General features: G+C 35.5%; 2 protein-coding genes across 2 annotated transcripts; one reads left to right on the top strand and one right to left on the bottom strand.

The window, feature by feature from the left end:
- The first annotated feature begins 1,170 nt into the window (after positions 1-1,170).
- Positions 1,171-2,200, top strand: LOC100254485 (uncharacterized). The gene has a single exon (XM_002277862.4). The coding sequence runs from the start codon at positions 1,236-1,238 to the stop codon at positions 2,019-2,021; it is 786 nt and encodes a 261-aa protein (XP_002277898.2). The 5' UTR covers positions 1,171-1,235; the 3' UTR covers positions 2,022-2,200.
- A 1,147-nt stretch (positions 2,201-3,347) lies between these two features.
- LOC100244275 (probable LRR receptor-like serine/threonine-protein kinase At1g67720) lies at positions 3,348-9,165 on the bottom strand. Its single transcript, XM_002281396.3, has 10 exons — positions 8,894-9,165; positions 8,231-8,777; positions 7,267-7,721; positions 6,614-6,749; positions 6,419-6,490; positions 6,265-6,333; positions 5,887-5,958; positions 3,920-3,991; positions 3,768-3,835; positions 3,348-3,639 (listed from the first exon to the last, which is right to left on the bottom strand). Exons 1-9 carry the CDS (start codon positions 8,964-8,966, stop codon positions 3,787-3,789), a joined length of 1,545 nt encoding a protein of 514 aa, XP_002281432.1. The 5' UTR covers positions 8,967-9,165; the 3' UTR covers positions 3,348-3,639; positions 3,768-3,786.
- Between the last annotated feature and the right edge of the window lie 2,659 nt (positions 9,166-11,824).

Here is an 11,824-nt window from a genome sequence, read left to right as displayed (position 1 = left end):
AAAGCAGCTCAACCCCATCATTTTTTTTTTGTGTAAGAATGGTCCCCTCTTCTGCTACATTTGCCTTGGAGTCTTCCCCGGGTCAATCGCTCCTCTTGATATCTGCACTCTGCACTCCCCACCACATCTTTTCTAAATTGTCAAAACCCCAAGTCCCCTCTTGTATATACATGTAACATTGTGAGGAAATGCTTTCAATTACTCAGAAAGTTTGTGTTGCTGTTTATCCAATAATGTTGATTATAGGGATTATTATCGGCTATAGGGATTGATCAATTATCACTTCCTTCAATCATTAAACTGAAGGGTCCCCCCTGAATGCAAGCATAATGAGCATATTAATAATTAAGGCACAGCCCATATATAATATGAAAAAGATTTAGACTATGTTGATTAGCTGTCTGGATTAGATTAGAGCTGCCAAAATCTTTATGGAAGCTTTTCAAGAAATGAACATGATATCTACCACTTGTAAACTTGTTTCAATGACAGGACGACCCTTACCCAGATGGAGAAAATCACAGAATATACCAGTAAAAATCAAAGTCATTCAAAGGGTAGTTTGGTGCTTGAAGGGTATCTAATGTATCTTTGATTGAGTTGGAAAATGGGCTATCACATGCTGAGAAATTACTCTCATGTGACCACATGGTTGGGGGCTCCTCCCATGTTATAATCTCTGCAAGCAAGAGAGTCAAACTAACAATGCTTTTCTCCCTTTGACTAATCCCCTTATTTAATAATCAATTGCCTCTAAACCTAGATGCCCCTTCATCATTATGCTCCCACCCTAGTTTTTACCTCTATGCAAAGAGGCCAATGGCTTCCATTTAATAAACACCCAACTCACCAAATTCAAATACATTTGATTAGTTTTCTGTTCTGTATTTGATTGTATGTATCTTTACAATGGGGCTGATTGTCATAAAATTGAGAAAAGGGAATGCATAAAGGAAAAGGAACTGAAGAAAAAAAAAAATCTTATGGGATTAGAAGGAAAGGATGATTAAATGCATGCAAAACTAGAGTGTAAAACCTTTTGTCATTTAGTTCTAAAGGTGTGCATGTGCTGTTCCCATATTCTACACACAAGCAGAGCTCACCTGTTTCGGCTTCACCAGACCACTTGGTTTTTATAATCAAACCGTCCAAGCATTTACTAACATTAACAGAACAAGAGATTAAAAGTACAAGAAACAATAAAGCATCTCCTCCCATTATAAATTACTGCTCTCATGCGTATGTTTAGACACACCTCACTGCCCAACTCCAGATACCTCTTTCCTTCTTCCTTGCATCCAACCCCAACCAAAATGGTCTCCCTGGAAGCTGTCCAGGCAAGCTCCAGATCCATTGAGCCCACTGTAAGTCCCCGGATTTCTTTCTCTTCTGATTTCCTAGATGAAAAGAACTTCATCTCTATAAGTCCAAATTCTGAGAAGGAAAAACAACATGAGATGGATCAAGAGAAAGCACGGAATACAGATTTTGAGTTTCTCTCCAGCAATTCAACCAGCCACACCATGTTAACTGCTGATGAGCTTTTCTTTGAAGGGAAGCTCCTTCCCTTTTGGCAAAGGCAGCACTCTGAGAAACTCAACAAGATGAGTCTCAAAACGAAAAATGATGAGGAACAAGAAGAGGAAGAGGCGAACAAGGAGGAGAGCCGGGTGAGTTGGTTTGTGGATGATGATCCATCTCCTCGGCCACCTAAATGTACTGTTCTATGGAAAGAGTTGTTGAGGCTGAAGAAGCAACGAGCTTCAACTTTGTCACCATCTTCTTCTTCATCCTCATCTTCATCTTCAAGCTCACTTGTTGATATGGGCACCATGGATCAGGGCAAGGAAGGGTCAGGAAAAAGAGAGAAGCAGGTGAAGAGGATAAAGAAAGGGTTGGAGAGAACAAGATCAGCCAGTATTAGAATACGGCCTGTTATTAATGTGCCTATTTGCACACAGGGGAAGGCCAGTCTTCTGCCACCTTTGTTTCCACTTAAGAAAGGAAGATTAGAGAGGTGAGAATGAGGGTGGTGACTGAAGTAGTCCTGATCTGTAGGATTGTCCAGTATGTTCATCCAATTTTCTTTTCTTTCATTTCATTTAATTTTTTGCTGCTGTCATGTTTAGATGGGTGTTGGTTTTGGTGGATCGGATGAATTACAATGTACATGCTGACTTCTACATTTTTTCTTGGATGATATTAACAGTTAATTTCATCTTTACTTTGTATATCCCCCAAAATCTGCACCATTGTCGGAATGATGTGTAGGAGCTAGGAACTAAGTGATGGCACACACAGGATGTCTCGTGATTGAGTGGGTCTATATTCCTCAGTCATTAACTTGCAGTGGACCCAACAGGAAACTCATCAAGCAGTTTTGACCATTCAACTAGAATTTGGAAAAACCAGCTTATCAAGAGCTAAAACTTACACTGCCAAAAGCAGATACAAAGTGATAGGGCTTAGATGAAGAACAAACTGGAAATTAGATATTCAGTATAATGCAAGTATGGGAGCTAAAATATAACACCCCTATGCAGTTTGACATCTCATTGCACAATATTCAGGTAGCATCCCAAATAACATTACAAGACAGTAGATACCATGGGAAAAGGAAATGTGCAACTTTTAGCAAATCTCCAAGTTTCAGAAGGCACCAGAGTGTCTCAGAGATGACCATGCAGACTGAATTGCTGTAAAACATGGAAGTTTCCTAACACCTGGATTTAAAGGATTAAAATTCCAAGACCACCATTTCTTCTAAAAGAACTGTTTTTCTTCTTAATTATTTATAGTATGAAATATTCCCAAAAATTTAGATTTCAGATTCTTTTTCCCACCATTACTTGCAAAATGGAATAGATGTGATGGTTCCAAAAAACTTCAAGGCAGCTTGTTTATGACTCTAGGGGCATGAGAAACAGAAAACCAGAGGAATCTTGAAGGATAATAACAATACAGAAAGTGCAATTTAAAGGGATCCAGAAAAGGTTTCAGGTACCAACATTAGAATGCCTAACAGCCTAAGGGACATGAAATTGGATAACAATGCTAGATTTCAACTGAAGTGTTCACATAATATACAATTTTGATCTGATTCCAAATCAATCAAGCTTTTGGCCAAATTTGGGTTTAAAATTGAATTGAAGTTCTGCTTCCTGGAGGTTTCCAATTTCTCTTCCTATCGTTTCCCCATTTATTGTGCTTCTATTTGAAAGACATGCTTGTTTGCCTTTTTGCAGAGGCAATATGAGGAGGTGTTTGACATACATTGTTAACTCATTTTTCTTAATAGCTAAGGTTTTGGGGCCTGTGGTAGTTTAACAGGACAATATAACGAAGTGTTGAGCCATCACAAAACCTATCATCATTTTATTTCAAGTACATACATTACAGATATACTCATGGTACAAAAACGAAACCAAAAGAAAGGTCTCCATATACAATTAGAAAAGAAAAGGAAAAAAGCTGTATATGAACAACCACTGATACAATTTGAGTGCATGCTTCAATGTACAGAGTGAAAGAAAGAATCAATTTTCCTATTTGGACAACCATCTCAGGTATACAATTCCGGCTCATATTTGGTTGAACTACAAGAGTTGAGCATAGAACTTCAGATTCTGGGAGTGATAGCTGGTATGGAGAAATACCAAGAATTATTAAGAAAAAAAATAGAGATGGAACGATAAAAACAAAAGTAAACAATTGGAAACAAGTTTCTTCTTAAACAAATGCAGCCATGCCAGTCATGCCATATTTACCTTTGGATGCATAAACTGTTTAAGCTCCTGAAGGTGGTGATGATGAAAAATTATTCCCAGGAAAAATCCTAACAATCAAATCAAATCAATTAATTTGCTAAAATGGCAACGAATGAGATGTGGATAATATACATGTGGATGGTCACACTCACTTAAGGTTCAGTCCAGGTTTTCCTGTAAGGCTATTTGGAACTTGACCAGTCAGATTATTATTTTGTAAGAAACTGAAAAACATAAGAAAGAAGTCAGGCATGTCAAGAAAACACTTAAAATAAAAATCCATAATCTGTTGTTTTTTGGCGAAATTTTCAATGGAAATAATTACAAGCATGTGTGGAACTTCAAGAAAATTGAAGAACAAGCATAAATATCTGCTAATGAAATGGCTAGACAAATAATTTTAAATAAAGAAAGGGCATAACAATCAATTAAAAATTATTTCTAGCAAAGAAAGAGAATAATGACAGAAAATGACTTGACTAGATATGATAAATGAGCAAATTGTCACACAATTACAAATCCCAAATGCACTGCTCCACCCATTTAACACAGAAAGGACCATATGAAATAAAAAAATTTAATTGTCTATTGCTAAACACACTCATCTCTTCATCCAAACAAGAAGGGTAACAAACAAATTCTGTTTATGTATAAATTATGGATCAATTGACAAGCAGAGATTTTAGCCAAGTTCATCACCATTCTCATAGAGGTGAGACATCACATGCAATAAATCAAGTTCAGGGGACTTAAGATTGACATCTAAGCGCCTGAACATGATGAGGTTGTGTGTACATCATCATACACATGAACAAATCATGGAAACTTCAATATAGTGAGATCATGTACATATTGGCAAGTCCTACGACTGTCTGACATGAATTCTCTCTCTAATCAGTTACAATCTAAGCCTTCAAAATTTGAAATTGCATAGTATAAGACAGTAACGACAATTGAGTTGAACAGAGTGCATAATGAATTATTCAGTGCCCAGGTACAGCATATAATGACAATGAACAATCCTGCCATTCTGCCAAAAATAGGGTTGTTTCTGGCTTTTCATTAAATAATACTGAATGCTCTTTCCTACTCTGATTTGGGGGCCCTGGGATAGGTAGCAGGTGAACAGTACACTTGCTAGCGGGAGAAAAAATGAACCCTTCATTTTGGGAGTGATAAAGGTGCTGACTTGGGAGACCTGATTAGGATAAATCTGACACTCCCTCTTAAATAATGCATGGAGACATTAAAATTATCTTTTGCACTATTAAGAGGAAAGTTTTCCTTTTTAACAAAAAAATCAAGGTGGGTAACACAGCACCCTATACTTTTTATTTTTATTTTTAACAGGAGGAGCAGCAGCCTAAACTAACAATAAGAGAGTTGCATAAGATAGGTGTAAACAACATGGAAGCAAGAAGTAGATAAACAACTGTCTTAGAAATTCCCATAACTAGTATTGAGATACACTGCTAGCAATAAGTAATGAGATACACCCCTAGCAACAAGTATTGAGATGCCTTAATGTTCTTACTTTCCCAGGCACTATGCCTCCAACGACTTCCACTTCACAAAATTTAGGACAATTACAGGACCATTTTATTAGGCAGAAGACAACTTGGTGGATGAATCATTCTTTTACCATTCAAGCAGTAGTACACATTGGTCAATATGAATATAAATTCCTAGAAAACAACTGCTGTAAGATTTTAAATGCCCAAGAAACAAGTGACATTTAAACTGATGGAAGGATCATAAAATTGTAGATGCACGACCCAGGAGCACATATCATTCATAGAATAATTTCAGAATGTGGATGCACGAACCATTGAAGTGCTTTGGAAATATCTTGGTTTTAAACTTTGTGAATGACCAAAATAAATCTCAGAAGAAACAATTCTTAAAATCATCATCCAGATTTTCTGTAATGGATGTTGTAACTTTACAAAGCACTCACAATTAAAGAACCATAACAAATGTATTGTTGAATAAATAATTGAATTATAACTACATTGATTTTATAAAAGATGCTAGGATAATAATATTATGCACAAAAACAACCATAAAAATCTGCATGCATACAGTAAGTAGAGGGTGCATATGAAGGAAAAAAACTTACAGTTCTTGTAAACTGTCTATGTTCCCCAGAGATGATGGTATCTCTCCACTAAATTGATTGTCCTCCAAATGCCTTAAAAAAGAGACAGCATTGAATTAGAGGAGAGCTACACTGAACTCCATAAAAAAGAAACATGAAAAAGTGGCTCCACCAGTTGCAAACAACAATGGGATAGTGACATATGAGTGGTCCTTCAACAGCACATCAGTTCAATCAACCACTAAAAGTATTGTAGATGGTACATTTTGTATCACTGAAACCCATACACCATTTTATATGATGGTTCATGAGCTGATATTTGCATATGCAATTTTGTGGCTCAATTAGAAGCACATCATGAATGATAAGAGAAAAAGGGAATAAAAATATCTGACTTACAGTATCTCCAGTCTCTTTAATGAACTGAGATCAGGAATAGATCCAGACAAACTATTGTTTCCAAGCCAGCTGTCAATACATATGAGATGGTTACTTAAAAGATTTCAACCCTAGTTTTATTAGTTACATAAGAAATATATTCCTCAGGACTTACATGTTGGTCAACGCAGTCAAATTGGCAACACTAGGTGACAGTGATCCTGAAAGACCCATATTTGACAGGTTTCTGAAACAAGATATAAAGAAAATAAGTTTAAGTTGTCTCTAAAAATGGGAAAACAAACAGCAGCAGCAGTATAAAATAAAGCATGGACAACAAATTATTCTGTCATTTCAGGCCCCAACTCACAAAGAAACCACACGAATCCGAGGTCCTTCAGAACATGTAACTCCAGTCCATGAGTACTGACTAGGAAAACAAGGATCACCATTCCAATCATGTGGAGGGTTTTCTAGACTTTTCTTCACACTTTCTAGAGCAATTACTGCAACAAGAATGGCAAATCGCAGTTTGTAATGGTTACATGAGAACTACTGATTTAAAGTAAAATGAAACAGAAACTAAAAGAGAGGGGCTGGGGTAGCATGTGAATGAACCCGACACCTTTTCCTGGCTGAGTATACTTAAATCCATTTATGAGGTTGCTGCTGAAAACAGGAGACAAATAAGATCATTCCTTCAGAGCATTAACTTGATAGGCCACAGCTTGAATGAACCACGGACAAAACAATATACATATAAACAACTTTGTCCAATTTGATGCAGAGAACCTGGTTAAACTATCAGATTGCATCAGAATGGCCTTGTTTTTCCCCCAAGTATTGACCACATTTCTTCCTCCGCTTAGCCATTAATCTTTCAAGAAGAAATCCAATTGGTTCATCCAAGAGATGTGGCCCATCTAGCAGCTAAAGGATCCTCAGAGAAGGCTGAGAGATCATCCAGGAAATGGCACCAGGTTTGTTGCCCCAATGACAAATGTAAGTTGTTAGTAACCATACCATCTCGTGTAAGAGTTCTTCCACCAAGACGCAGTAGATTGAAAACCTCTCCAGCATTGATCAATGGACCAATGTCTGAACCAGCAGCAGGGGTCAATATTATATTTGTTAGACCACCAAGAAGCCACTGGGTTGCAAAGACAGCAACACCATCTGAAGTTACACTCAGATTATGGTAATATGTTATACCATTTATGCTTATGTTAAACACCCTAGACGATGAATTACGACCATCTGCAAAATATAGAGCAATGTAATATGTTGAGTTTGGAAGGGAAGCTGGAGGCCACTGAAACTCTATGGGTTCCATTCCGCTGCTTGTCAGCTCTGTTTCAAAAACCTTCACAGGGGGGAGATTCCAGAAATCAGAAACAGGTACATTTCTCAAGATTGCCATGGTAGGATTACTTAACACAAATGGCTCCCAGTAGCGATCAAATTGATCATCTGGATATCTGGAGGGTCATAATACACATATATTAAGACAATTAAAAAAGATTGTGAAAGATATATCAGTTCCAATTTATAAGAAAACAGGCAGGTTGACTTGGGGTCAAAGCTTTGTTGAGCTCAATATAAAATTGTAGGCAGGTTAAACCTACTTAAGACATACTCCCATAGCTGTGATTAAAACTTATTACCTAAACAACAGGGATGGAAAAAAATTTCTTCAAATAGTTCTTTGTTACTAGTTTTCAATGGTCTGCGTGTGTTCTTCCAATTTCTCGGAAACAATATATGAAGCATGAGGAAAGAATGGTACTAGATGAAAACAAAATCACTCCAGCTAAATTCAGCAAAGATGATGATTAAAACAAAAAGGAAAATATTAAGGCCCTAAAGAAAAATTGACTTCAACCAATTTTTTCCGGACAAATGGGTGTATAGCTTGTTCCTAAAAATTGACAACAACAACGGAATGAATATCTATAAAGATATATTACTAATTGGTCCTGAATCTTACCGGATAATTGATCCATTGTGCCCGAAGCTATGTCTTGCAACCAAGCTCAGACCATATTGCCCAAAATCCGTCGAATTGTAAAGTGAATCTCCCAACAGAACAAACTCCAATGCCGATATAAATGGATCAGAGTCCGTATTCGTGTTTGCAGCAATACACAAGCTCATTGTCTTTCCTGCAGCAACGAAAACTCCCTCATAGTACGATACCAACCCTCTCGCATAATCATCCGTGGTATTTACAATACCCCACAACGTCCCATCCACAATCTGATCAAATACCGGAGGCGAATCCCGGCCGTTGACTCCCCCATAGTAGTACGTCGTCCGCACCATGTACTTCCCAGTACGAAACACCGGAACAACATAGCAGAATTTCTTATTAGTATTGCCTTGAAGAGGGAAAGATCGGACGGTGGATAGGATAGGGGCAACGTTGGGATCAGTTAGGTTTTTGGCGGTCCCGGAGGATACATAAGTGGCGTCAGGCAACCATTGCCGGCCGTCAATCAGGGAAGCAACCGTAGCGCCACAATCAATGAAAACACCTGAAAAAAAAAAAAAAGAAGAAGAACAGTTAAGAAATTTCCAATGCTTTCTCTGGAACCAATCAGAGGATTGAGAAATTGAGTTGCAAAGAAAATGGAAAGGTCGGATGAAGTACCTCTGGGGGATTGACTCTGAGATTGAGCGAGGTTGAGGAGAGAAAAAAGGAAGATGAGAGACAAAAACGACATGATTGAGAGTTGAGAGCCGAAGGAGAATTGAGAGTGGAAACAAAGAATTTAGAGAGAGGATTTACAGGTAGGGTTAGGGTTGGAATGGGTCGTTGGTGAGTCATGCAAGCAAGGTATTGGAGAGGGGGAGACAGAGACAGGTGAAGTTGGTTTGGAGAAAAGAATTTGGACGCGGGAAAACCAGGTCAGAGGCGGCAGTTAGTATGCTTGGCTGTGTAGTCGGTAATTTTAAATGGAACCGTTGCCATCCTATGACACGTCATCTGCCTGCCTCATCCTCCCAACTTTCGACCCTTGTCAAGCTGCATGGTCTGGCCCGTCTTGGGGAGTAGACAGTGGATTGAGTCGTGAAACACGGGCCAGACTAATTCTTTGAGTCCACGTGGACAGCCACATGGGCCTATTGATTTTTATTTTTATTTTGTCATAAAACCATATATGTGAATCTTAATTTCTCAAAAAGCACAATTGACAATATTATTATTTGCATATTAATTAATAATATAATTATCAATGTTGATTTTAGTATAAAATTGCATACTACCAACATCGGTTTTAATAAATATGACTTTGAATTTAAACCTTTGTTAATAATATTGATTTTAATAAATTTGGCTTAAGAGTACAGTTTTTAATATTGATTTTACGATAGAACCTCATTTATGTGATCTCATAATTTTTTTTAAAAAATAACCTATAATAATAAACCATTAATGGTAGAAACTCCAAATTTTTTAAAAAGTTTATTATAATTCTTGAAAAAAAAAAATTTCCTCTTACTATATATTTTTAAATAAATTATTTTTTTTTCATAATTTTGTATATATTTTAGATCATTTTGTCTCAAAATTTTTAGTTTCTATTATAAATGTTTTAATAAAGGCATATGTCATGTCTCATGACATATTAGCTACTTTAAATATGTATATTTTAATATTAATTTTTTACCTTCTAATTTTTTATTATAAATGTTAGATTAAGAAAATGGTTTCGTGATAAATGAAAAAATATTAAAAAATAAAAAATTGAAACAAAAATAATACAAACAAGTTAATATAATTTTTAACTTAAAACAAACATCATCAATTAAACGTACAACGAGGAGTAATAGATACAATGAAAGAAAAATGATATTAGTAAGAAAAAAATAAAGGATATTCTTCTCGTCTAACAACTCTATGTTTGAACCATACATTTTCATTAAGAAAATCTCTATATTTTGTAGACTAGGCATCATATAATAGTTATGACTACAAATTGTTATTTTGCTACTCTCCTGTTGAATTTTATTAATTGTTTGACCTAGATTGGTGAATCGACCACAAGGCATTGGTGCTCTTGGTGATGTTAGTTTTTCGACTAATATGTTCGTGTATGTTTACTTTATTAACGTAATAATCTTATTCTTCCACTATTGTATAAATCAAAATATTACTTAACAATCACAAATGGTTTCTGAATATGTAAACTCATTATCTAATACCTAATATTGACCTATACTTTCAAATATTCTCTTGAATTATAATATTGTCTTAATATATGACTTAAGAAATACTTGTTTTCTATTAACTCATGAATTTCATATGCAGGTGACATTTTTATAGTTGGAATTTATAGTTTATGAATGGTATGCTAGTTCAACTCTGACCAAGTAAGATAAATACTACCTATATTTTTTATTTTTGTTATGACATACTTTGACCAGCTTTGACCAGTTATGACATACTCAAAATCTCGATCAAAGATACAAAAAGTACCATCTTTCAAGTTATTTGATATCTAATATCGACCAAAAACCATTTCTAACTACCTATATTTTCGATTTTTGTTATACAAAAGCTAGTGAAAATAGCTAATTAATTTCATCACTTCCTATGACAATAATTAAAATGTCCCACTTTCCATACATGCTAATAATAGGGAAACAATCTTTTTTGATATACCATAGCTTTGCATATGACTTATAAAAAGTGTCAAATAAGTTGGTCATTGCTTAAGTTTTAAAAGCCTTGTATGCGATTCATTGCCCAAAATTTTCCATTACACTTGCTTGAATGACAATCAATGAAAGTGTAAACTTTGTCTTAATCATTATTTGTCTACTATGGATAACAATCAAGTGGAAGCTTAATTGATGATCATCTTAGGTTATGTAAGTTGATGCATGTGTGTGAACTATGGTTTATCTAGTTGTGAATTATTTCAATGAGGGTGTATCCTTATGCAATGCAATTACCTTAAATAACATGATTAGCGTTCTCTATGTTTCAAATTATGACAACTGTGCCAAATAATATCGGATTAGAGAAAACTCTACAGGTTTTGTTTGTCACAACCTTTCTTATCTATAACCATATATCTTCCTTATTCCCTTCTAGTTGTCTGGTTTATCATTTGAAAAAATGGACGCACATTAACATTATTGTCTTCATCATAATAAAATTCAAACACTTCTTCTCCATCATGTTAATTCATTATTGTGTTCTTTAATTTCTCTTTCTTCCTTATCCTTATCCTTATCTACCCCATATTAATGGGTTGTTGGAATTATGGTTATGCTAAGGCCACAATCATAGTCAAATGTTCAAATAGTCTCCTTTTCTCTAAGTGACAAATATACGAAGTTGTCCATTGATGAATTCACTTACAATTATTCAACATATAATTCAACTTCCTTAATCCTAAAATTGTGAAGGATTTCTAACATTTAGGTTGCACTGTAATTGTTTTTTGTTAGAAAAGTTTGAAATTTACTTTCTCTACTTACAATGGAGAATTCATTAAAAACATTGTATATTAATGTCAATAATAAAATATGCCGTTTCTATCAATTGACCAAATGTAGTCATAACAAACAC

Source organism: Vitis vinifera, chromosome 5, assembly GCF_030704535.1.
Source record: "Vitis vinifera cultivar Pinot Noir 40024 chromosome 5, ASM3070453v1".
Taxonomy (NCBI): domain Eukaryota; kingdom Viridiplantae; phylum Streptophyta; class Magnoliopsida; order Vitales; family Vitaceae; genus Vitis; species Vitis vinifera.
The sequence above is the reverse complement of the archived record's forward strand: the minus strand, read 5'-3'. Positions and strand labels throughout refer to the sequence as shown.